The sequence below is a fragment of the Sphaerodactylus townsendi genome, linkage group LG09 (genome assembly GCF_021028975.2).
Source record: "Sphaerodactylus townsendi isolate TG3544 linkage group LG09, MPM_Stown_v2.3, whole genome shotgun sequence".
Taxonomy (NCBI): domain Eukaryota; kingdom Metazoa; phylum Chordata; class Lepidosauria; order Squamata; family Sphaerodactylidae; genus Sphaerodactylus; species Sphaerodactylus townsendi.
Genome location: NC_059433.1, coordinates 88,967,507 through 88,994,693, shown reverse-complemented (window position 1 = coordinate 88,994,693; position 27,187 = coordinate 88,967,507). Strand labels below are relative to the sequence as shown.

Here is a 27,187-nt window from a genome sequence, read left to right as displayed (position 1 = left end):
GATGAAATTACAGAAAAATGTCAACATAAGCAACCAATGAGATTTTTCCTTCCAATCATAATTTATTTAAGAATTAAAATTTTAATCTTATTATATGTTCTTAACAATCCTTGGCAATCCTATTATTTCATATCGCTTGAAAAAAATATGTTGATGATCAAGAGCACACCTTAACAATGGAAACACTGTCTTGCTTTTGCAGGTGGTGGCTCTCAAGTGGTCACATTTTGGAAAATGAATGTAATATTTCCTTTTATTCTTTCGAGGAAGAGACTGGGTAGACTCTCATGCTCCCCAGACAGGTGTTTCCACTGCATCAGCTGTGACATAGACAAGTTTTTTCGGGAGATGAGTTTGCCCCTGCGTTGGTCAAGCTGGTCGTCTTCCTGCACAGAAAGCTTTTCTGGAAGTCCTGAAAAAAAATCAACCCAGTAGAAGGCAATGAGGAAAATCAACAATAACCACGTAGTAAAATTTTGAAGCGAGAAAAATGCAGGTTCAGAAATGATGGTGTAAGACAATGTGAAGGTCCTGAATTTGTCATCTGATCAAGATAGGGGTGTGTGTGAGACAAAGTGAGAATACAGAGACACATGAAAAGAAAGATGGCTGCCACTGGGCACAATCCAGTTAGTTAGGTTTTTATCCCAGGAGATCACTGTGGTATACATGATTCTCTCCTGTTCTGTCCTCATAACAACCCTATGAAGTAGGAAGAGTGAGATAGAGTGACTGGCCCAAAGATAATATGTGAACTTTATAGTCGAGTGAATATTTGACCACCACCACCACCACCACCACCACTGGGTTCTAGTTCTACATGCTAACAATGATGTCACACTGGGTCTGATTATAAGGTAGCAGCTTGATATAGAAATGTATAAATTGAGGAAATTGGCATTTCTATTTAATCCTTAGGTGTGTTGTCCCATACTGAAGCCTATAATAGTCTGAAAGAAAGATTACTAGAAACAGAATCTCAAAATCTATTTGCAGCGGCATTCAAAACATAGCTCCTTGATACCATTTAAACAGGGATGGATAGCAGGTTATATATGCATAATGACGAACCCTGGCCTTAGAAATGTATAATTTGAAGGCCCACAGAAAAGCACTTACTTATTTCTACATCAGTATGCAGAAATGTCTAAACTGAGGCTATCACACTTTGGTCACATAATGAAAAGACAAGAGTCGCTGGAAAAGACAAGCATGCTAGGAAAAGTTGAAGGCAGTGGGGAAAAGAGACAGACTGGCTCAATAAAAGAAGTCACAGCCTTCAGTTTGCAAGGCTTGTCAATGGTTGATCATCTTGGAGGTCGTTAATAAATCTTGGGGTTGTCATAAATCAGAAACAACTTGACAGCATATCATACACACACCAAAAGGTGCTGAAGTCTGCCAATCCCAACTACTCCCAAACAATAGGATCAATTTGATTTGAATTGTGTACTGTGTTTGAAAGGACCCAAATATGAAAATAAAGCTCACCTTGATGATCTTTCTTGCCCATGCACTTACATTCCAGCAGATCATGGGTAACACACGGCGAATCTTCATGCAATATAAAGAGATTTCTGAGTTCTTCAACAGAAAAGCGGATTTGTTCAGATCCCTTGGAAAGGTCTACAACAGCCCCGGACAGCCCTTGCTTGCTGATCTGCCTCTGATAGATTTTCTCTTCGATTGTACCTGCATTGAAAGCAAAATCCAAAATCCTGTAATAGTCAGATGTAAAGATACTTGCTGTTTCTTCGCAATCATTGCTTCAAGTCTGCATTACATAGTATCCAAAACTGAGTAGCATTTGTAGATCTAATATGGCAGACCTGTAGTAAGAAGTCTGTAGATGTGTACTGTTCGCTTCTGTCCATCTCGCCACACTCTGGCCATTGCCTGAAAGACAAGTAGACAAGTAAACAACTTTGAAAGGCAACTATATAGGCAGGCATTTAAGGACTGTGAACAAGAACACAGTGATTCTGCACCAGGGAAGTCGAATTAATCGGCCTGAATAAATTATGCTAGTTAACATTACCTTGGCTGTTTTACTTCATTTGCTCTGCCATAGTGATGGGAAAGATGCTATCTAGAGCCTTTGAAGCCAATACTGGAAATCTTATTCAGCAATTGCTCTGGCTTCCAACTTCCACCACACAAAAGCCCACACAGCTTTTGTATAATTTATGGATTCGCAGTGCCCTATGGCATTCTGGGCAGACTTGCATATAAAATGGGAACCTCAGATTGGAACGAAGCTTTGAAAAAGTATTGGTACTGCTAGGGGATCACTGCTACACATTAAGGATGACTTATACAAAAGGCACTTCCCAGCCAGAGATAAACATTTGGGACATACCTGAATATCCGTGGCTGGATTCCAGTCAATATCATATAGGACTAAGTGGGATGCTCCAGTGAGGTTCAGGCCTACACCGCCTGCCTTTGAACTCAGCAGAAAGACAAATGCTGGACTAAATTTGCTATTAAAACTATCAACAATCTGTTGTCGCTGGGAAACAGGTGTGCTTCCGTCGAGTCTTGTGTAGGAATATCCATGCCGTTTGCAAACTTCTTGCAACACATTTAGCATCTGGGTGTAATTAGATACCACCACGACTCTATCAAACCAAAATACAAATAACTTGTTACCGGTGGATGAGGGTCTTCCATGTTTACTGAGCACAAGCCTCCAAGTATATGAATTAGAAACTACCCCGTCAATGGGTATCAAGAAATGCGCCTGAGGTTGAAGAAATCTAAGTAACTTGTGCTATAACCAACAACAAAAAACCAGGAGCTCCTCAGTATTGGAGATTGTGAGCCTTCGTGGCTGTATGGGATTGGTCAGAAAGACAGATTAGGGATGCCTTAAAATAAGCTGAGCTGCAACACAGACCTCAGAGATGGTACCCAGGTGCTATCTCTCCATGACTGAATGCATGCTAATAAACCTAGCTTGCTACTTGCCATCCTTGTGTTGGATTCCTTGATTGGTAAGAAATTCCATAACAGTATCACATCTCCAGTTTCCCAGCAAGTTTCTCATCAAGAGAAACAATTCACATATCACTCTAGGGGCACGTTTCCTTCGATTTTTTGGTTAGCTGACTTGCATGGAAAGGTGACTGTATGCTGAAGGCTTATACAGATGATAACAAATTAGAAATGGCAAATACTGGAATATTGCATTTTGGGACAATAGGCAGTGATTTTTAATATTTATGTATTTATATTTTTATATTGTAAATATAACTGAAGAATGCCACATATGTAAGAGCCATCCAACCTTAAAACTATGGAGATCGCAAGAATTGTCTTTGAAGAATGACGGGCAATTACACTGTTGACCTTTATTTGTATTACCATTTTGCACTGATTGTTCTTGTGTTTAAAACAAACAAACACACACACACACTCACACACACACACACACAGAAGGGAAATTTATGCAAAGGTCAAGAAGTTAAGGGACACAAACAGAATGAATAACCCTGCAGCTGGGATGAGACCAGGGGATAGCAGATGATCAGATGCCTGTAGCCCTGTACCCATGACGTATGGGGGAAGCCAGCCTATTATCCTCATTACAACCAATCATGCTGGCCCTGCTCTCTACCTAGAGTGGTCACAATTGAGCACATTGGCCCACCTTGCACATACATGTAGTCAGTTCACATGAGCACAGTGCCTCCAAGTATCACACAAAGGAACTGCCTCTCTGTGTTAACAGACTTCCCTCTGTGATTCACCTCTGAAGATGCCAGCCACAGATGCAGGCGAAAGGTTAGGAACAAGATCCACCAGACCACAGCCACACAGCCTGGAAAACCCACCACAACCTGAACTGCCTCTGCTTCCCCATGTTTCTAAACACAAGGATGGATTCTACACACAAAAGCAGTACCCACAAGAGGCGAATGTGAATATAAGGGGCGCAGCCTCAGGCTCTCTTTCAATGCACAGGAGACAGGTACATATGTAGATTGCATGCACTACTGTCATAAAGCTACTAAAGTCTTAAAAGCCAGCACGAATTTAACTTTGATAAATGCTTTTTATAAACAGTGAAAAAATAATGGTTGTAACTATGAGCAAACAGAAGCTTTTTTATCACAGTGATATGCAAAAGGAGGGAAAGATCAAAGTGGCCCTATGAGCAATCAGGCATAGGATGCTTCCATCTCATGCAATTTTGTCCTTAACAGCTGAACATCTTTTTCAGCAGGGAAGACAATGAAAAAGGAGAGGACGTTTTCAAGACAAAATGGCATGAAATGGAAACATTTGATGCTGCTGTCCTTACCAGCATACTTACTGATCTTTCAGAGGACCACTTTGTGTGATCTCTTCCTCAATAAGAACATAAGAACATAAGAACAAGCCAGCTGGATCAGACCAAAGTCCATCTAGTCCAGCATTCTGCTACTCGCAGTGGCCCACCAGGTGCCTTTGGGAGCTCACATGTAGGATGTGAACGCAATGGCCTTCTGTGGCTGTTGCTCCCGATCACCTGGTCTGTTAAGGCATTTGCAATCTCAGATCAAGGAGGATCAAGATTGGTAGCCATAAATCGACTTCTCCTCCATAAATCTGTCCAAGCCCCTTTTAAAGCTATCCAGGCTAGTGGCCATCACCCCCTCCTGTGGCAGCATATTCCAAACACCAATCACACGTTGCGTGAAGAAGTGTTTCCTTTTATTAGTCCTAATTCTTCCCCCCAGCATTTTCCATGAATGCCCCCTGGTTCTAGTATTGTGAGAAAGAGAGAAAAATGTCTCTCTGTCAACATTTTCTACCCCATGCATAATTTTGTAGACTTCAATCATATCCCCCCTCAGCCGCCTCCTCTCCAAACTAAAGAGTCCCAAACGCTGCAGCCTCTCCTCATAGGGAAGGTGCTCCAGTCCCTCAATCATCCTTGTTGCCCTTCTCTGCACTTTTTCTATCTCCTCAATATCCTTTTTGAGATGCGGCGACCAGAACTGGACACAATGGTCAATAGTACATCCACAAAAAGAGAAGTTGTGCAATCAGGCTTTTGAGTGGAGCACGTAGCCCACACAATAGATGTTGCCAGCATGATGGAGCTGTCAGCCCTTGTCTGCCATGCAAACTGGAACTGGTAGCTGGAAATGTCCAAATGATAAGTTGAAACACAGTGGCTTAGTCTGAGGAGTCAGCTAAATTCCAAGGGAAGCTGAGAAAACCTCTCTCCTACCTTTCTGAAGGACTGTGTTCATGAATGTTAGCCAGCAACTGTGTCAGCACCTGCAATTTTCCCGAGTCTGACTCCAAAAAAGATGCTGGAGTATATTCTTGAGAAAAAACGTTGAGCAAACCCTCACAGAGATTCAGTTTTTCTTGTTCATCACAATTTAGATTGCCTTCCTTTTCCTGTGAAAAGTGGGAAAAGGTGGCTATTCTTAAAACCTTTAAAAGATTCCAAATGCGCTAACCACAAGCCTTTCCTAAAATATGAACAGGAGCTGTAAATGATTTAACCAGGACTGCCCTGGGAGAATAATGATACAAATAAAAACTGTGAATACAACAAAAGGAAAGAACCACTTGAAGGCTAGCCTTACACTGACTTCTGTGTTTTTTCCCAGTTGGTTTAGACATCATCCTATGAAACAGAGATACACACCTGTTCTAAAATAAAGTGAAAATAAAGACACTCATTCAATTTTTTAAAAATTCACTGTTTCATTACCTTGCTGGCTGCATTCTGCTGGCTCTGGACTAGCTACAAGGGGCCCCTCTCCCACTGAGGAGTCCCCACTGACCTCAAGTCCTGACTACCCATGACAGGGATGAAGTGGGTGACAGAAAACACTTTGGAGAACACCATGGCACCACACTGCTCCAAAGAAATCTCGATTACTACTGGTAATATAATACAGCGGGGGAGATAAAAGAACCTGATAAACTAATCCTGACATCTCAGGGCAGCTTCTCTTTAAGAATTTGAGAGAAAACAGAGGTGGGATGGAGTGTGGGGGAAAAAAGAACCAAGGACAGAAATCAGACTGGATGATAAAGTCTGCACGGGAATGAACTGATATGGACACGTCCTTTTCACTCTTCCCAAAGCTGAGCTTTCTGAAGCTTTCAAATGCTGCATCTGCTTTCTTTAATCCTTTCTTGCATCCAACACAAAGGGGTCTGCAAAAGCTTCTATCCAAAATCATGATGTTGGTATGTTGGCTTTCATTCTTTGTGAAAGAAAATTGCAGGATGGATGCCTCATTTCTACTTAGGACTCCTTTTCCCCTTTAATATCATCTAATTTTATATTGACAGCATTAATGCAGAATTGAGTTGACAAACATTGAGACCAGCTGGATTGCATGTCTGAAGTGAATATCAGAAATGCTCTCCTCAGAAGGTGGAATGACTCATCATAGAGCATTGATATTTGAAAAAGTCACATGTACAAAATGCGTCAAAAGTCTGGGGAACTCATCAGTCACTTTAGTATCCATGGTTCCATATGACATTTGTTCTACAACATACTTATTGTACTGTCCCAATTATATTTATACCTACTGTCCAGTATATCTACTGCACAGCATGACACATTCTATGTAGTTCTATGATTATTCACATGTTTATGTAGCTGATTTTTAGCGCAGTCAATTGTTTTTGCATGGATCCATTATCTGTGGCTGTTTGGTTAGGTTGGCTGCTACAGAATAACACAACACAGATTTCGAAGATCGTAGCTGAACTATATGTGCAGGGCAGGGCGGGGGGGAGGGCCTAAAAAACATAAAATTCATTTTCCAAAAGATGGCCTACAAATCTGTAATGAAAAGCAATACAAACCTTCATTGTTTTGAAGAGGAGCTGAGGATGGTTGCAAAGTTTTTTCAGAGCTCCAATACATATTAAATGTGGGCTGTTCTCGAGACTCCCCTGCAGACACGATCTGACCATCTGGGAACGTAGCAGCCGGAGGTAGAGCTCATGCTGCAGTGCTGTCGGGCGGCAGAAAATGATGCTCTCCTTCTTGGGAGGGAGAAACTTGCTGATCGTCTCTTGGGTTCTTCTGAGAATAAAGAGTCCAGTCAGGCGGGTGAGCTCTGCTGCCCTTCTCTCCCCTAGTTCAATTTCTTCCTAAGGAACAGAGGGTCAACTTAGGTCATGCAAGCAGGCGCAGCTGAATTGTGCTGCAATTCTCTCTGTGTAGACACCAGCTCTTAGATCCCATGTCCCTCTAGAGAAAGGTATCAAATTAATTTGTTCAAGGGCTGGATATGACATAAATGTGATGTGGTTGGGCAGGGCTGGATGGTGGCGGCTGCCTTGCTCCCGGTGGCTCGCCAGCCAAGATCAGCCCTGGGGGCAGGTGGCTGGTAGTGGGATGGGCGGCTGCCTCAGTTGGCAAACCTGCAGCAGGCTCACCAGCCCAGATCAGCACTGGTTGGGGAGTGGCTACCTTGGTCAGGGAGCCTGCAGTGGGCTGGTTGTCTGGACTGACGAGCCTGCAGAGGGCTAACCAGGCCAGATTGGAAGAAGAGGGGGTGCCTGGACTGACAAGCCCACAGCAGGCTCGCCAAGCCAGATTGGGAGAGGGGTGGGGAAGCTGCCTGAACCAATGCAGCTCTCAGGCCAGATCAGAAGGGAGGAGAGGAGAGGATTGCCTCAGCGGCTTGCAGACCTGATAAGCCCCCTCAAGGGGCAAGATCTGAACCCCGGGCCACATCTTTGACACCTCTGCCCTAGAGTGATGGAGAAATGTAATCTGGGGGACAGTTAAGATATCAGGATCACCAGGGACAGGAAACATGTTTTGCCTCAATCCTGTGCTGTGTTTTTACTTTTTCATGTGTTAAAGCAAATAGGTGTAATTTGCACCTATGGAGTCCCTGAGGGTGCTGTCTCTCTTAGTGCATGAGGTGCCTCACTTACACACACACACACACACACACCACCCAACACAATGAAGGGCATTTGGAAGCTGCTTTCAAGCATTAGCTTGTGGCAACCATCACGGGAGAGTTAAAGCTGAACAGAATCATCTGTGTTGAATTATTTTGAAAATCCAGCTGCTGCCCACCCACACTGTTCTGAAGATGGAAGGACAATTTTGTCTAAGACAGTGGTTCTAAACCTTCCTAATGCCGCGACCCTTTAATATAGTTCCTCACGTTTTGGTGACCCCCAACCATAAAATTGGTATATATAAAATATAAAAAGACTGTTTTCTGATGGTCTTAGGCGACCCCTGTGAAAGGGTCATTCAACCCCCAAAGGGGTCGCGACCCCCAGGTAGAGAACCACTGGTCTAAGAGGCTGAGTGACTTTCACGGATTCCTTTTGCCCCTACAGACCATCACTCTGGATGCTGCATTGTTCTCCAGGGACAAAATTTTGCACGAGCTCAAGGGGACAAAAGTCCCCTTCCACATTATATTCTGTGAGTGGCTCTCATTGGATAGAACCACCATCTCTAAAGCTTTTTAGGCTTACACACACACACACACACACTAATAAGCAGCTAATTAGCACTAACTGATCCCAAAGATCTCTATGGTAGAGTTCAGCCTAATTAATTTATTTCTGGTATATAGCCTTTGGTTATGGAAAGAATTATGATCAAGTGACTTGTGCAAGGCCACCGGTAAAACATAAATATAGACCTGACATTCCTAACCAATGGATTGTTTCCACTTCAAGGCATTTCTCAATTTATATAATAGGACTCAACTGTATTATTCAAAATTGGATAGAAACATCACAATTTGTCATTAAATAATCTGACTAATTAAGACAATGGCAGGAAGTAGCCTCAATGAAATTTAGGATCTGCGTCTGGAAATGTCCATCGTGATCAGCTTAAAAACTGCTTCTGTTCTTTCCATATCTGTAGCCATTTTTACATGAGCTGTGAGAGAGACTAGAGATAAGCTTCAGTCACTTCCGAATTCTTGAAAATGGTTCAGGAGCTTCAGCTGCTACAAAATGCAGCTGTCAGATGATTCTCTGTGCTTTCATAATGTTCATTTGTTCATTTTATAGGCCGCCCTTCCCCATGAGGGCTCGGGGCTGCATACAATATCGCTAGTAACAATAAGAACAATGTATCTGAGCCCCATAGGCTCCACTAAGGGCTAATTAAAACCATATCCCTTAAAACCATAATTCACACCAATATTGGGAATGCGGGAAGGGAAGGGAAGGGAAGGGAAGGGAAGGGAAGGGAGAGGGAAAGAAATGGGGAAGGGAGAAGGATAGGAGGCCGACAGATGGAATACCATTGCTGTCCTCAACCATAAGCCCGGCAGAATAGCTCCATCATACAGGGCCTGCAAAATCGTACCAGATTTCTCAGGGCCCAGGTCTTGCTCGAAAGAACGTTCCACCGGGCTGGGGCCAGAGCTGAAAAGGTTTTGGGTCAGAGACCTCAAGTTGTTGTTAAATGAGCATAATGCTCTTTGGGGAAAAGGATTGGGATCACATTGCTCATGTACAGATAACAATATCCCAGTTCGAAAGCTAACAACCAGCAGCCTAATTTCTTTGGGGTCCAATTCAAGGTGCTGATCATCCTAAACAATTTGAGACCACCATATGTAAAAGGCCTTCTTCTACCATATGTTCCCAACAGTAAAAGTTTTCCAGACAATTTCTTCCCTGGGTGCCCCCACTTGTGGGTGTAAGGTAGATGGTCACAAGGGAAGGGTTTTCCTGTAGTAGTGGAGTTGCCAGGCCCCTGGCCTTCACTGACAAGCTAGAACTTTCCTGTTCTTCAAGGCTTTCCACTGAGGATTTTTTTACTGAGTGGTTTTATGTATATTTAGTCTTTTAAAATTGTATTTGATTTCATATTCTATAGTTGTAAGCCAACCTCTGAAGCCATAAAGGATGACTGTGTGGGACAGAATTATTAATAAACATAGGTCCCTTGATTTCACACAGTGTCGCTCTGTTTCATATTTTGATGATGGCATCATACCGTCGTTGCTGAAGGCTCTTGTGATCTGATAATGGGTTCCTCGTATACTTTTCTGTATGCGGACAAAGGTCCAAGTATTCCAGGATTTACAAAGTCTATTAATGCATAGAATTCTTGAAGATCATTTTGTACTGGAGTACCTTAACAGACAAAAGATAATCAAATATGAATTTATACCACCACCCCCCACCACCCCAAAAAGTACCATCTCCTGAATTAGGTTACATTTTATCACTGCAATGTGAAAGAAGTACAAAATATGAACACATGAATATCCATTCACAAAAGCCCAACAGCTTTTCCAATTTTGTCTTTCATATAAACTCATGATTTAATGAGTAAGTGTCCTGAGAAATACATACTCCAGTTCTATGAACAGTGTGGTAGCTTCCTATGTTGGACATCAGTCCTGCTTGTTGGTTAATTTTCAACAGGTGTGAGTCCAGCATCATGTTTATTGGGAAGCCAGTGGTCAAAGGCAGACTGTTGAGAGACAGTCTTGTATCAAAGATAGAGTCTAAACCGAAAATCTGGAGAAGTAAAACTACAACACAAAAAGATTGGGACAAAACAGGAAGTTCCATAGCAGCCAGATATGAACAAGATTTCTTATACCAGACCAGATTGTTTGTTCATCTAGTTTGATATTACCTAGAACAGACAGTGATGAAGGCAGGGCTCCCCAAGATCTCAGGTACAGAACACCTCAACATCTGCCTACCTGAATTCCATTTAATTGAAACGTCAGGGACTGAATTAGGGACCTCCTGCACGCAAAACTCTTTTCTTTAGCAATGACCTCCGCCCCCACCACAAAACTGAATAAATTTTCACTGGCCAAGATCGACTTTTATCAGCAGCAAGTTATTCTTCCTTGGACTGAGTAGGAAATAGCTCTGGCAGCATTATTCAGCTGCCAGCATTATTCAGGCATTCGTCCAAGGCTGGCAGAATTACCAGCGCTGGCAGGGCAAGAGATGCACAGCGGCATATCATCAGCATCCTTCAGACGCAACAGAGGCTGAAATAGGTTGTGTTTCTCTTCTGATATTCAAGGAAGAGCAATTCAGTATCAGGGAATATTTTACAAGGCAGCGCAGAAGAAATCGGAAAAAAGGATGTTTATCAACAAAGGATGAAAACTGCTACAGAATTACCTCAACCTTAAAAATCCTTAATGCTGCTATGCTCTTGATTTAATTTAGAAACAGATTAACATTTGCTTTGACAGATGCCTAACTCCGCTCTTTTCTTGATGCTTTGGCACTGATCATTAACTGTGATATGCCGCTGCCTAAGAATCTGTCTAGAGCAGTGATGGCAAACCTTTTTGAGACTGAGTGCCCAAATTGCAACCCAAAACCCACTTATTTAACGCAAAGTGCCAACATGGCAATTTAACCTGGATACTGAGGTTTTAGTATAGAAAAAACGGTTGGCTCCGAGACGCACGTTACTCGAGTTAAATTGGTGAAGCAACTGTGCAACGCTTTGAATGGGTGAATCACGACCCTAGGAGGGTTTACTCAGAAGCAAGCCCCATTGCCAGCAACCAAGCTTACTCCCAGGTAAAGGATCATGCCCAGGCCAGCCTAGATATGTGTGGGGTGTGTGTGATTTCCCCCCCCCCCCCACATGACAAACTCTGTTCACGTGTGCCCACAGAAAGGGCTCTGAGTGCCACCTCTGGCACCCGTGACATAGGTTCGCCACCACTGGTCTAGAGAGATACTTGTGGCTGCCTGGCTGCCTCTTTCCTATTCTTATCATAAGCAGGTGGGGTATGGGAACCAATCTTCAGGATGTAAGGCTTTACAATGGACCATACAAGAATACAATTAAGGTGGAAATAGAACAATATGCAAAGACTAAAGAGAGTGGTTAAAGGTCAGTGAGGTTTTTTTTAAAAAAAACTCAACTTTTTGTTGTTTGTTTTTAACTTTTAACAATTTTAATCCACGAGTCGACCTACTGGCCCACTTGTTGGCACATGAAAAAATTATTAAATATTCACCTGTAAGTATAATTCTTCTTTCACAAGGTAAGCTGGCAAGAGCAGCACTAGTTTTAATGGAGGTGTTTTTCAAACGATGTCCCTCATCACAGATTATCAGACTGAACTCCGTCTTCTGAATTTGGTCCAAGGACCGCAGAAGCATCTCATAACTAATGACCAGGACCACATAAAGGGGGGAATTGATAAACTCTTCCACCTTATGATCCTAAAGATAGTAAGAAGAACTATTAAGCGTTGGTGTTCATCCAGGACAACAGTTTAAATAAATTAGCAAGTGTGTCTGTATAGACAAGTGAGCAAAGACTCACAAATATTCCCATTATTGTAGATGCTCACACGCTATGCAGCCTGCAAGTTCTTCCCCATTGGGGCACTGTTGCGATTTTACTGCCCCTCCTTCCTCTACTGGCTGCAGTAATCCACCAGTATTATGGAGGAGACCAACAGTGAAATCCTATGTAAGTTATTCACATCTAAGCCCATTTTATTTCAATGGGCACGGACTGGAATAATTCTGCATAGGATTGCACTGTAAGAAAATGGACTAATGCAGGACTGCAGCAGAAAGCACAATTCCTGTACCCTGTGCACTTTCTCCCCCCTCTTCCCTAAGCTGTATGAGCCATGTAGTGGGGGGGGGGGGGGACAAATCTCAAAATACTAACTTGCAGAGCTTTAGAAGCTCCTTATTGCTTAGGAGTAATTAGAGGGCTTCTATCTCCTGCATGTTCCCTGGGCCACAAGTTTGAAACACAAAACCCAGTTGTTGAGTGTATAAGTCCCAGAGTAGTTCCATTAACTTTACTGCAATTGTTCAGGCAATATCTCAAAGTAAGCAGGATTCGGATAGGCGGGGAGGGCCACATCCAGACTGCTTTGTTCCACATGGTGAGAATGCAAAAGAAAAAGCGATGCTCAGAACAATAAAAATAAATGGTAAAACAAGCTGCTCACAAGTTGCTATAAAACTTTTTTCTTTAGTTCTCGAGCCTGCCAAAAGATTAAAAACAAAACTAAAATGCACCAAATATCCCCCCCCAAAAGTCTCTAGGGCTGTGGTGGCAACCCTACGGCACTCCAGATATTCATGGACTACAATTCCCATCAGCCCCCGCCAGCATGGCCAATTGGCCATGCCAATTGGCCATGCTGACAGGGGCTGGTGGGAATTGTAGTCCATGAACATCTGGAGTGCCGTAGGTTCGCCACCACTGCTCTGCGGCAACATGTGAACATTATCCCTGAGTATCTTACCTGATCAGTCAAAAACACCTTGATCCTTTCATTTCCCAACCACTTCTGAAATTCTTTCCCCCAATTCTTCACCAGGCTCCCAGGAGTGACTATCAGGACTTGTTTGATTACTGGCTTGCTTCCATAGGGCCCCTGATGCAGGAGAGTCCAGATGAGGGAAATGCACTGCAGCGTTTTGCCTAAGCCCATTTCATCGGCCAGAATAGCGCCTAATCTGCCATTCGCTCTGCAAAGTGATCATTATATTTTCATACATCTTAAAGATAACCAATACCTCCACCCACCCCAGTCAATATTATTCAAATTATATATAAATCCACTCAGGTCTACAAATATTCAGATTTGCAGCAAAAACAGAGGTAAACCTCACTAGTAGTAAACAGATAACATATAGGAAAAGGTAATACGATAAAAAAAACCCAAATATTAACAACTATTAGCACAGTGCCCTCTAAACAAAATACTTCTACAGATCAAGTCAGATGATCTGCTTAGGGGCTAAATCAATGCAGGGAAGGGGAGTAGATTAAGGATGTGATGGCAGACCCTGCCATGACCTATAGAGAATGATCAGCATTTTGACTAGAGGAAGAGCCCCAAGCTGAAGGGAAACATTAAGGTTGTTGAGCAAAAAGGGCAGGCAACATTCATGCCGGTTGCCGGCAAATAGACTTTCTCCATGCAACTCTGCAGTTTGTAGACCAACAGAACACAAGAAGAACATCTTTTCCAGGGGGAAAGAAGTAAAGCATTTGGACCTGCTTCATTTAGGAACAATACTACTAATGGGTTGTTGTGGGTTTTCCAGGCTGTGTGGCCGTGGTCTGGTAGATCTTGTTCCTAACGTTTCGCCTGCATCTGTGGATGGCATCTTCAGAGGTGTATCACAGAGAGAAGTCTGTTATAACTGTGTCCAGTGTAATTCCCACTACTAATGGGAATCATGACAGGCGTTTATAAAAATAAACAATGTGTAAAGAAAGCGGAGAGAAAGGAAGCTTTTCTCCCTGTCCCCTAACACTAGAGCATGGGATCAATTAATGAAGCTTTTTAGGACTCCTGTTTGCCTCTACCTATTAAAGGCACATTTTAGCATCTTGATGTTTTATTCTGCTGGTCTATGACTGTAATAAATGACTGACTGACTGACTGACTGATAAATGCTTAATCAAATATTCTTCCTGCTTTTCATACAATATTTCATACACCATTTCATGAGAAGAGCCATAAACTATGCCAGAATTTTGTTACGTCATCAGCAACTATGTCCTAAAACAACCCAAAGCAACCAACACAAGCAGCTTTCTCATATTTTTTGCGTATGTCAGGAATATAACACCATCTTCCCTAACGTTATCAAAAAGTACACAGTGAAACCAATTAAGCACTGAATGCACTTTGATGAGCTTGTCTAACTCTTCCCTTGAGCATGTAGGCAGAGTATAAGTATTTATGCTAATCAACTGACAAATTTTCCCAGCCAAGCCAGTCGGAACCACCTGAAAAAAAGTTGGAATACTCGCCCAATCCTGGGCCTCCACAGTTAGAGCCACAGATCTGCACAGTGCCAGCTTCTTGGATGCCAACAATGATCCTTTCCACACAGCAGAAATAAAACGTATGTTGAAGCCTTTCACGGCCGGATTCAACTGGTTCTGGAGGATTTCCCGGGATCCACCAGACCACGGCCACACAGCCCGGAAAATCCACCAGAACCAGAAATAAAAAGTCCTGTAGATGTTTTTAAAAGATCAGTTTTGACTTTTTGTGTTCTCACAGCACAGAGAACACAAGTGTGGCCAGCCAAAATAGTTCTTTTTTCCCTGCTGCTGGCCAACAGAGCTCTCAATTTTACAGTTGCGCCTGCCATTTTTGTGCTGTAGAGATTCTCCTGCCTCTGCCATTTGGTGAAGGTTTTCCATGGAGGTTTCCTCTGCTTGCAGTTCATCCATGTGTGATTTCCATGTAAAAAGTAGATGAATAAACTGGTTGTGGTGGATTTTCTGGGCTGTGTGTGGCCGTGGCCTGTTAGAACTTGTTGAATCTGGCCATGAAAGCTTTCGACAATACATTAGATGTATTGTTTTGACCACCAATCTCACACGTGTCGTTTTTCCTTTGAGGGGTATCTGTGAAACAACAATTAAACTAATATGTGCACATTGCAGTTTCTCCAATTGTGACATCATCCTTTGGAATAGGGCGGGATAAAAATATGAAAAATAAATACTCCTCAAAACAAAAGAAAAAAAGAAAAACGTGTGCGCAGGATTGCTCAGCAAAACAAACTTTGTTCATTTACTTTTTACACCAAAATCATATGGGAATGAGCTGCAAGCAGAGGAAACCTCCGTAGGGAACCTTCACGGAGAATCTCTGCTGCAGCACACAAAATGGTGGGCACGAACAGCAAAAATGAAAGTAAGAGATGTGGGCAGGTGGAAAAAAGCATTCCCTGCATGCTTTTGTTTATTCAACAGGCAGCAAATGTCTTCTACCCAGGTTGGAAGAAATAGATTGCTAGTTTAGCAATTTTTGGAAAGAGCTGTGTAAACTTCTTCCCCAAAACGCCCTTTAAAATGTCACAAGATATGGACATCACCAATGGGAAATTGACTAAGATGGTCAAAAAAATCATTTCTCCAGCAGTTTATTCCTAACCATACATTTACAGTTAACCATACATTTATTCCTAACCATACATTTACAGACACAAAATCAGAAGTTGCATCTAGGCAACATGCCACTCAGTTATAAAATGGCCAAGAAAAAGATGGGACTGGATCTGAGAATCCTGCCTTGCTCTCTCCTATTCAACAACTAGATTTATGAAGGAAAGGAAAGACAGCTCCAGCAAACCTCAAGGTGGGATTCCTGCATAGCAGAGACTACCGTGGTATCTTCATTTTTGTCAGCATTCTCCTCCAGATTTTGGCAAAAGCTGTAAACACTGCACAATACCAGCTGTCAAGGACTAAGAGCAGGACTACACATTATGATCACAATAGGAATGCTACCTCAAACGGCACATGATGGAAATCACAGGTTGGTCTCAGTGTCCCTATCCTCTTTCATGTTTAACAGCTACATCTAAACTGGGGTTCTTAGTTCCCTGGCAACAGTTGTCCAATTTGTACCGCAATCATAACATGGGAAAAGGAGGTGTTCCGCCTTCCCCCCTCCCCCGGCACCATTTGTCTGACCTGAAAAGGTTCCAGGGGTTGCTATTTCAGGAAACTCACAAATGATTGTTTGGTAGCATACCCACAGAACCCTTACAGGCCAGGAGAATGGTGCAAAGAGAAAGCCAGAACCCCTTCTCCATGCATGCCACAGATGAAACCCAAATTGGACAACACATGCCCAGGAACGGAGAAGACCAACCAACTCACATGTGACTATTACACAGGACAGAGGGTGAGGAATCTGAATCCAACCTGTTTTCTCCAAAAAGTGTAAATAACCTACCTGGGCTTTAGGAAAGTTCTTTATTCTTGCCATATGATGTGACATCAGAGCTTTGTGAGCTGTCAATTTCATGCCTACATGTGCAGCAGTGCAGAAATGTGCACAGCACATGACGCTGGGCCATCGGTAAGAGCCTAGAAAAGTTACAGCTATAGAGCAGAAACTGTGCTGCCTGGGTATTCATGGCAACTTTCATATGCAGAGAAGCTCTAAGGGTCTTTTGCAAAGACTGCCAGCCTCCAATATTTCAAGATACGAAAAAAAGAAGGCGTGTTATTTTTATGCACTGCAGCAGATGACTCTGTCAGGACAAATTTCAGCATCTAAACCCTAAAATTAAGTCATAAAGAAGGCACTAAAAAAAAGGTACACAAATGAAGTACGCTGAATTCTTGTCTTCTTACCTCATTCCCATCACGCACTCATAAAGAAATATTACTCCTTCTCGCTGGTGCGGCCGAAGATAATTTACAATGTGAGGATCTACAACCACGTCCACAATAGGCAAATTCGCTTTATTGAACTTCTGTTGGTGATTTATGGTTGGGTGTAGCATAACCAAACAATCTTAAATTTCAAACATAGGTATTATGAATACAAAATTATTGTTTAATAAGTAAAAAGTATTCAGTTTACAATGGGAAAAAACAGAACACTGATTTCCTGTCTGCTAAATTCTAATAAAAACAAAATAATATTTCACAGATATTAAGTCCAAGATTATGTAAACCAAAGGACAAAGGGGTGGGGGGCGCTGCAGTGTTACCCAAATAGCTTTTACAATAGCACTGGTTTAAATATTAAGTGCAGGAAATTAAACTTTATAATATATTACAGCCATTATTTCTGGTCTCAAGCACACTTGCTCATCCTTGTTTTTCCTCTCAGAACAGCAGCCAAACACTGATACGTGATCAATACATGCAGATGTGCAGGTTAACTGGAGTGAGTTTTCCCTGGATGATGGGAGTGAACTCTCAACATCAACTTCCCAGCCTGAGGGTCGAGAATGCCGTCAGGGTCACCTAGAAACATTTTAACAGCTTGTTTGCATAGGTTTCCAAACAGTTTCTACCCTCATCCCAGTCCAAATTCTGGCCTTCAATAATATAGGAACCCATCACATGTCCTTCCACCCATCAGTTCATAGTGGAGTATGGAGAAATCTCTATTTCACCCTCACAACAACACCGCAAGGTAAGTTAGGCCAAGACTTAGCAACTGGTCAAAAGTCACCCTGTGAGCTTCATGGCTGAGAAGAGATTTGAAATCCACTTTCTAGTCCTATTCAAGCACTCTAACAACTATACCACACTGTCTTCCCCATCACTACTTGGTTCAAATAAATTTCCTTTGAGAACTGCTAGGCTCAATGGCTACTGCATGATTTCTGGGACAAATAAAATGTTATCTTTTATGGTCAGAGTAGCTGCAAACTCTCTATACTCATCTGTAACTAGTGGTGTGTTTTTCCATCCCCAGCTCATGCCATCATGTGAATTTAGCTAGTATTGTTCCAGTAACAATGCTCAACTTGATCAGTTGCACAGTGAAGGGCAAGAAGAAAACCTTTTAAATCTTCAGTGTCCATTCAATTTCTTTGGGCAATTTTAAAACCGAAATAGAGACAGGTTAAGCAGAGAAACATTAAACCTCCTCACTTGGTGCGCACGGATCGTGACGAGGTTTACAGTTCCGGGAGCCTTTCAGCAAGTTTCCTTGAGTTTTGGTTTGGCAGATATTTTTGAGAGGGTTACAGAATGGCTTCACGGTGGATTGAGAGAAGTTTGGTGTCTCCATTAGAGTCTCCCCACCAGCTTGAAAACACCGGCCGCTTTTGAAATCCTCTTCCTGAATGACGCCCAGCACTTCGATCTCTTTGCCTCCAATCTTGAGCGTTTGACCTTGATCAAGATTTTCCAGATCTTTGGCTTTGTATCCAGTGCCTATGAAAAGTGAAAAATGTACGATACAGATCTTGTGTGTGTGTGTGCGCGCGCGCGCACACGAGCAGATCACACTGCTCAGGTCTCCTCCCCACTGAAACTAAGTCTAAACAACTGTAACAGAAATGAATATAACTTTGGTCTTATTTTTCCCTTGGCTTTAATTAGTTCTGTTTAACTTTTACATAGCAATATTCTTGAAGCAGAGACCAGACTTCTACTCTTAAGGGCACCAAGTGTTTGGGTGCTGGTATTTAACCAAAGATACCACTTACTTGTCAAATAAGCAGCCTTCCTGTGACTATACTAAGTGTAAAAAAGTGACACTGGGAGATCAATCACAGACCTCCTAGCAGTTCAGCCCTCAGGTTGTATTTATGTTGGTAAACGGAATGTGCTGAAAGTGGACTTTGAGAGTTCACAGCACTTCTGTATTAGGCTTGCCCACAGCCCATATTTTTCATTTTCAGGCTGAATTGTATATTTTTAGGAAACCATTGCTTTCAGTTCCCTCCCTTTACAGAAAATCAGAAATACAGGAAACGCATCTGTCAGATAGGTTAGCAAGAAAAAACAAAACAAAAATGGATGAATTAAAATTGCTTATGGCAGCCAGCTTCAAGATTTGGCTCACACTTTCAAATCAAAAGCAGCTTCGGATGCCTCAGCCAGTTCCCACACAGACACTTTTAGCTGGCTGTTCTTCTCCCCAGTGCTTTGCAACTTTGTCTCTTCCATGTTCCAGTCCTCATCTCCACCTGCTTACCTTGAATTTGTTCCTCCTCGGGTCTCATGACTATGCTATTCTCCTCAAGTCCTTCTACATGTAGGGAAACTGGCGCAAGATTGTGAGGAAAGAGATCTAATTTTTCAGTGTGTGCTACTGCCATGACGTCACTTCTGGCATGACCCGGAAGCAACTTTACTGTGCTCAGGCAAGACTCTAGCATTCACCCAAAGCTCTGTGGTACAACCATAGAGTTTTAGACAAATGCTAGAACATCACTCAACACAACTTCATTTCTAGGTCATAATGTCATAGCTGTGATATGTATTTTCCCTGGCATTTCTGCCCACCACCTAGTTGAGTCAGCATATGGTGGGAGTTCTCCTGCCAAAGCAGGAGACCTGGTCTCCCTTTCTGCATACCATGCCCATCTCTCCATGATTTCAGTAACTCAGCCAATAACAGAGACTCTTCTGACTTTCTGTGACATTCCACAGGGCCTGTAAAACAGAATTGTTCTGCCAGACCTTCTCTGCCGGGTCAACTGGACATCTGTTTTCTTACTAAATCATCTCCGGTCCTCGTTTAGTTATGGTGTGTGCATCCATTTCTTTCTGTGCTACCTCGTCAGGCTCTGTTTTTTACACCACCTGTTTTGTAACTGTTTTCAAACTATGTTATTGATTGGTTATTGTGTGTTCCCTGGGCTGTGTGGCCGTGGTCTGGTGGATCTTGTTTCCAATGTTTCGCCTGCATCTGTGGCTGGCAACTTCAGAGGTGTATCACAGAGGGAAGTCCTTTACACACTGCGTCCACTGGAACAAGATCTACCAGACCACAGCCACAGCCCGCAAAACCCACAACAACCAGTTGAATCCTGCCACGAAAGCCTCTGACAATATGTTATTGATATTTTAAAATGTTTTAATATATTATTATGCATGCTTGTTGTGAGCCGCCTTGAGTCTTTGGCGATATGGCAGGATACAAATGTAAACGATAAATAAGACAATTTAGCCAGTCACCAGCTAAGGTACCACTATAAAATTTCTGAGGACTTTTACAATAAAGACTATAGGACATTTCATTCCAAAATACATTGTTTTGAGGCCAGTGCCTATTCTTCAAGCATGCTAAGAGACATTACCTCTTCCAATGACTTTGCCTTCCATGTCTTTCAGTACTGCGGACTTCCCCTTCACAATAACCACAGCATCGCCTTCCCATTTTTTGTGTTTTTTCTTTGAGATCTTACACCACACTGCACTGAAGTATTTTGTGAGGCAGCTTGGCTCCTCTTGCTGCCTTGAGACCTCCGCCGCCCCTGTGCCTGCTGTAAGAGGGACAAGACAGATCAGGGAAAGAGAGAGCTCACAACGGACCTCTCTGTTGCAGACTGAGCCCAGCTCCTCAACTGAAAGAACAGACATTCACACCAACAAGCCACTGGCTCCCTCAAGTGAGTTATCCACTGAAACTCATAACAGTGCTACATGAACAGTATTTATCCATTCATTTTCCACCACTAATCCTTGATGACATCACAGGGTGGAAACCAATCAGCACCCAGCAAAGCTGGCTTCTGCTACAGACAGTTTCCCCCACTTCAGAGCCTGACAGTGGCATAGGCCCATTTGATTTGAGGGAGTGAGGCTGCTTCTAGACTAGCTCCACTGATCCAGCCCACTGACTAAGCAGGGTGAACTATCAAGGGCTGTGTTTGCCCATCTAATAGGCAGAAGCAATTGAAGTAATTGAAACCAAAGACAGCATGCCTCCCATTCAGAGTTGTTGGCAGTCTCCTTGCATACAGCAAGCATAATTCAGATTCAAAATAGCATTGAGTGGAGGGGAGAGACATATGCACAACACAGAAGGTCTTACAGCAGACACAGAGAACGAGATGTATGACATTTAAGGAATACCTTAGGCAAACAGTTGGGAAAGAAGTAATTTCAGACATAAAGGTTCAACACGGTTTGTCAAGGTCAAGAATTAGAAGGCAAGAATGACAGGGAGAGGCTAGGCAATAACGCACAGAAATTTCCTGTCTGCATTACAACCATTGTTTTAAGTTCTCCTTGCAATTGATACAAAGCACTCGACCCATGGTTTTGCTTTACTAAAGTGCACAGCCTCACTGAGGCTGCATCCGTATGGCCACAATCTTCCATGTTCCTTAGGTAGCTGCTGTGAAAAAGTCCTCCAATGGTATGGGGGGAAATGATGTCCCCAGCTGACTGAAGCAAGAAAAAAAAAAGCTACTGGTATGGGCCAAAAGGCCCACTTCCCTATCCACAATTGCCACAAAAGAGCAAATGCAATTTAAAAATCATCTTTGCATGCATTGCATTTTACTGTAAATAGATGGTGTTCTGATTATTAGGCCTTTTGGGGGTACAAACATTTTGATCCCCTGGTTGTGGTGGGTTTTCCGGGCTGTGTGGCCGTGGTTCCCAGTACTTAAAAAAATGGACTGATAACCCCACCTGCAATACGATGCACTCAACCACACCTTAGCATAGCAAATTCCACCCAAACACTTACTGATTGGTTCCTCACCCTGGGACATGGACAATATACCCCACTAAACTTTTCCTTCTTGCTAAACACAGTGCGAAACAGACTTTTCTCTGTGATACACCTCTGAAGATGCCAGCCACAGATACAGGTGAAACGTTAGGAACAAGATCTACCAGACCACGGCCACACAGCCCAGAAAACCCACCACAACCAGTTGAATCCGGTCGTGAAAGCCTTCGATAATACATTTTGATTCCCCATCTCACTTAAAAGGATGTCTCTATTTTTATGAGTAATAGGAGCACAGCTACCCTAGCAAGTTGCAGAAATCCAAAGATGTTAATATTGAATACAAATAGCAGGCAGGGAAGAATCATATATCTAACAGTGAATCTGGGGGTGTTTCTGCTTACTTGCTTGCCCATCCTGCACAATATTGATTCATAACAAAAACAACTGTTTATTTAAAAAAAATATCTAAAGGGAACCTTTTCAGTAGAGCTACCATATTCTCCATTCTGGTATTCCATCTTTATATAATTTCAGCACATCCGCCTGAGTAAAATGTGTGGGATTACAGACAACGGAAGACGACAACTGTCGGAAAGCTGATTTGTATTTTTGAGCAAATTTATGCATTATGCAGGGGTGATTACTTATAGATAAGCGAAAGATATTCTTGGAAGGAGAAGACATAATCTTTCCAAACCACATTACATAAGTCTGATTTACATGAATGTAATCCACTCAATAATTCAAGCAGGAAAAGTAACAGTTCAGTCCAAATTTAACAGGTTTTGTGCAGCAGCCATTACGTGCCTCAAAGATATACATTATGCCCCAGTAGACAGTCTTCCCTGTTTACAGGGACCTTAACTTTAGTGAAAGTTAAAAAACGAGCTTTCCAGAACCTCGCCATTCAAATTTTAACTGAGCCCAGCAATACAAATTACTTTATTTATTAATATGGTAGTGTCCTGCTATCGCCTGCATTCAGAGCAGCTCAAATATCATCAGCATACATGCATTCAAATTGTAGACACGTTTTTCAAAATAAAATCTATTGCTGCTTTAATGCACGTTGATAATATTTGAGATATTGCTTTCCAGCATGGGGTTCATACTCTATTCTAACTTCAAATCACTGTTAGGCAGTTGTACGGGAGAAGTGAGAACAGGATTCATGCAAGTTTGGGGAGCAGCAGTTCAGAGCTGGAAAGCCCCCAAATATCTAATAATTTATTCTTTTGGACTGTGCCCAAGTTTTGTTTTCCATTTCTCTTTCTGAAATGCTTATGCGTGCTTTCACCTGAAGGCAGAACTTCAAATGTTCAGGCAGTGGTAAAAAAAACAAGTAGTACTGAATTTCCCCATCTTCCAGACTGGGAAATATTCCAGCTCTTTCTTCTAGCTAGCTGATTGCAAGCCTTGCCTTTGGCATCATAGCCAGCCCCTGTCTCATACAGCGTCAGGGCCCTCTGGCCATGGAGTTATCCCCGCTTCAACTTGCTCCACATCTTCTCCTGCTCAAGGTCTTAAGTAACATGGTCTCGGTAACAATCTGGAGGGTACAAATCCAGCATCTCCGTCATCTTCTGGAAGCACACTACTTTTTTAAAAAGTGTTTTTCAATTATGCCCTGCCTTTCTCCCCAGCAGGAATCCAAACTGGTTCACATTGTTCTCTCCCCCACTGCATCCACACAACAACCTTGTGAGGTAGATTAGCCTGAAAGTCTGTGACTAATCTAAAGTCACTCAGCAAGCTTCTGCGGCAGAACTGAGATTTGAACCCGGGTCTCCCAGATCCTAGTCTAGTACTGTAAACACTGCACCATAATGGGTCAACCAATCAAGCTACAACTGGTCAGCAAGCAAAATGGTGGGGAAGCAGGGAAGAGTCAGTAAAACAAACAGACCTGGGGGGGGGAATCAAGCCAACAGTGGGCCTTTCCCCACTTCTCCTGCTGCCGCCGTCGCTGCGCGCTGCTCTGAGCGCACGGCATCCCTGGCGCGCGTCCGGGAGTCCCCACGACCCCGCAAAGGTGCCGTTTTCGCCAGCGCCAGGGATGCCGCGCGCTGAGGGGACGCAGGAGCGGCAGTGTCGGGGCGGCTGTGCTGTTGCCGCCCCTGACGTGGGGAGTGCAGTGGGACCCCACACTACTTGCGGAGAGTAGCGCAGGGCTTAAGGTAAGTGGGGAAAGGGCCAGTCTTAATCCTGTCACCAGAAGTGTTATAACAAATGTATACACATTTTCCAAACATTTACTAGAAAGGGGTCATGGCATACAACCCATTTTTCATGCTCCCAGAGGAGTTTTGGAACTGTTGGGGGGTTTTTTAGTGCATGGATAGACAACTGTTTTTTATTTCTCTGTACTTACACTCTTTAAAAAACAGAACAAGGCTCTCTTACCATCTCAGTAATAGTGAATAAATGAAACTGCCTTATACCATAGGTCAATGCAGACCAGAACTTCCTACTCTGAGCGGCAGATGTTTCTCAAGGTATCAAAGATGCCTGATACCCAGCTGGAGATGCTGGGGTTGAAACCTGTGATTTTCTGAACGTTCCTTACAAATGAACACAGCCTCTGCCTAAATGTATTCCACCGACTAATAATCATCTATATATCTATTCTGCACCATAATGGGTCAGCCAATCAGGCCCACACTGAAAGAAAGGAGATTTTGGGGTGCTGTGTGGTTTCCGGGATGTAGAAAAAGGAGATTTTTCTCCAAACTTGTTTGCAGAAAAATCATAAAACTTTTTTAAAAAACACATTGGGAACAATAGTGTTATCTGGACATGCATAGATTACTTCCCTTCGCAGCTGAAATGGTGACTCCCAAGCACCCTGCCAGCTGCCAAGGGCCCTGCTACTGACATGGCAGCTCTCTGAGCAAACAAAGCCCCAGCAGCTGAAGAGGAGATCAAGGTAAGGGAGGGAGAAAGGGAGATGGGGGAAATATTGGCAGAGAAAGGAAGTAGGTAAGAGGGGGTAGATTGACAGAGGAGGAGAAAAGGGGGAAGGGAAAGGAGGGAGGAGATAGGTGAAGCACCAGAAGTGGGGGGGGGGGGGGGGGGAATGTGCCCTTGCCACAAGTTTCTTGTGGGACCTGACTTGTACATTCTAGTAGCCAAGTCAGCTAAATCTGAGGATACTTAACTCTGGAGAACAGAGCCATGAACAGACAAGACAGTTTCTGCAAACCTGAAACATGGCACAGGTTTGCAGGAAAATCTGAAATCTAAACACACACACATACACACACACACTGTGTGTGTGTGTGTGTGTGTGTGTGTGTGTGTGTGTGTGTGTGTGTGTGTGTGTGTGTGTGTTAACAATCCAAAATTACAAAAGGAGCACCAGTGAAGCCCTCAGTGGTTGTTGCTAAGTAACAACAGCATTCTATGCTCAGCCTTTGTCAGTAAAAAGCAGAGGGAGGTGCCAGGGCTGTTTCAATGGCTGTTTTGACTTTTGAGGGAAGACACCCAGTACCACCCAGGCACAACATGGTGGTTTGTACAAAATTTACTTGTCCGCGCTGGTCGACGATGCATGGATGGGGGATCCTGTCCCCTGCTCTTTTCCCAAAGCAAACCACCATCTCCTCCTCAAACTATAATTTGCCTTGCTGGGGTAAAATATGCAGTTCCCTTTTCCCTGGAAGAGGCAAGGAGCAGTTTTGTAAAGAGCCAACAGCAGACTCATTTTCCACACAGAGTGTAAAAGAGGAGGGTGAATAGGAAAGGGTGTTGGTCCTGTCATTTTCCCATCTAAAGCAAAATGTGTCACTTTCCCATTCAGAGCAAACAGTCTGTGTATATGTGTGTGTGTGTGTCCGTCCATGTCGGTGTGCAAACATTTGATGGTAGCTTTAAAGGGAAGGATAAAAAGTGATTACCACAGCTAGGGAAGAGGTGGGGAGTGGCTTTCAATTGCTTAAATGGCACAATTGCACGGAATTGACACCATTGTTTGTACCCTTGCAAAAACCGGTACACAACGTATCCTCCAGCCTCAAGGTCACGTTCTCATCTCTTACATACTTGTCATGCAGCCAAATGAACATAGATGGAGTGAGCCCATCGGTCTCTTAGCTCAGTAGTATCTACTCTGACTGGCAATTCTTTACAGTCACAGGCAAAGAAATATATTTCCAAACATCTGCTACACTGAAGTACCAAGAACTTAACCTCATATGGTCTACTGCTGAATTATAGAACAGTTTGGTATTTTATTTTAGATGGTCTCTCCAAATAATGCATTACAACAATTACAAAAAGGCACAAAAGTAGAAATATGAAGGTCCTAAGGAAGGGGAAACCAGCTGGGGGGAAACCTCCCTACCACCATTTCCCCCAGGGCCAGAGATGGAAATATTAGGCATTACAGGGAAAGTTGGAAAAAGCTTTTATGAAATGTTCTATTTTTTCCAGAATAAATTATTTAAAATAATACGGCTCGTTTTGCTCCAAATCACTTGGATTCAAGATTCTAAGTTAACAATGCAAGGCAGGGGCAACAGAGATGCTCTTTGGCTAGATTACTACAACAGGCAACACTTTTGGACTTGGAGAGAAGGACATTCAAACGCTACAGAAGGCAGACTAGATTGTCAGGTATTTGCTTCAGGAATGCAGCCCTGACAAACACATGGCAACGGCATGGCAACATCTCTCTCTAACACAGCCTCAAATATCTCTCTCTGGCCTCTTATTCCTCCATCTTCCTCATCAAGTGAAATAACCCAATGCAAATTAGAAAACACACAACCAATGAACAAGCTATCCTCCACAGGTATGCATGGAGTCATACATAAAGCTATATGTGTTCTAGGAGAGTATGCATGCCAGCTCTATGTTTTACCACCAGTATAACTTTTCCAGCCAGAAATTTTGAGACTTGATCTAATGTTATACCAATACAGCATTCAAAGGATAACATTATTTTCATCCTGTTGTCTGATTTGTCTGACCATACTGTGTTCTTGAACACAAGTACCTCTAATCTATAAATGTATCAAATCTCTCTAAAGCCATTTTATTCCAAGTAGCCTATGGCAATGAATTCTGCATTGTGCAGTGGAAGCAGTACACTGAAACACAACACTGAATCATGAGTGAAAATGCAGAATTCTCACTGGAGACTGCTTACTGCAAAAAAATATCACACTCCACAATGCAGAGACTAAACATTTCCTGTGTTCAGCAGAACATGAAAATATCCAGTAATTCCTTGCTATGCTTCTTTCAAGAATTCTATCATTGAGCAAAGTGTTCCG

General features: G+C 42.9%; 1 protein-coding gene across 3 annotated transcripts; it reads right to left on the bottom strand.

Moving 5' to 3' along the window:
- Positions 1 to 42: 42 nt before the first annotated feature.
- On the bottom strand, positions 43 to 27,140 carry RAD54B (RAD54 homolog B). Of its 3 annotated transcripts, XM_048508056.1 has the most exons (13): positions 25,439 to 27,140; positions 20,524 to 20,709; positions 18,365 to 18,649; positions 17,108 to 17,270; positions 13,236 to 13,461; positions 11,979 to 12,186; positions 9,965 to 10,104; positions 6,832 to 7,122; positions 5,222 to 5,397; positions 2,360 to 2,621; positions 1,830 to 1,896; positions 1,492 to 1,692; positions 43 to 412 (listed from the first exon to the last, which is right to left on the bottom strand). In XM_048508056.1, the coding sequence occupies exons 1-13, from the start codon at positions 25,461 to 25,463 to the stop codon at positions 213 to 215; spliced, it is 2,430 nt and encodes an 809-aa protein (XP_048364013.1). In that variant the 5' UTR covers positions 25,464 to 27,140; the 3' UTR covers positions 43 to 212. The 3 variants fall into 3 exon arrangements, with proteins under 3 accessions (XP_048364013.1, XP_048364012.1, XP_048364014.1); XM_048508055.1 differs by lacking the exon at positions 25,439 to 27,140 and having other exon boundaries at positions 20,524 to 21,823; XM_048508057.1 differs by lacking the exons at positions 2,360 to 2,621; positions 5,222 to 5,397; positions 25,439 to 27,140 and having other exon boundaries at positions 20,524 to 21,824.
- Between the last annotated feature and the right edge of the window lie 47 nt (positions 27,141 to 27,187).

Bases quoted from the DNA above. Each gene is read 5' to 3' on its own strand.
- RAD54B (XM_048508055.1), bottom strand. From the start codon at position 20,806: ATGTCTGTTCTTTCAGTTGAGGAGCTGGGCTCAGTCTGCAACAGAGAG. The intron at 12,187-13,235 runs GTAAGATACTCA...TACTATCTTTAG, and splicing joins AGGTGTTTTTGACTGATCAG to GATCATAAGGTGGAAGAGTT. The intron at 1,693-1,829 runs GTCTGCCATATT...CTTTCAATGCAG, and splicing joins CTACAGACTTCTTACTACAG to GTACAATCGAAGAGAAAATC.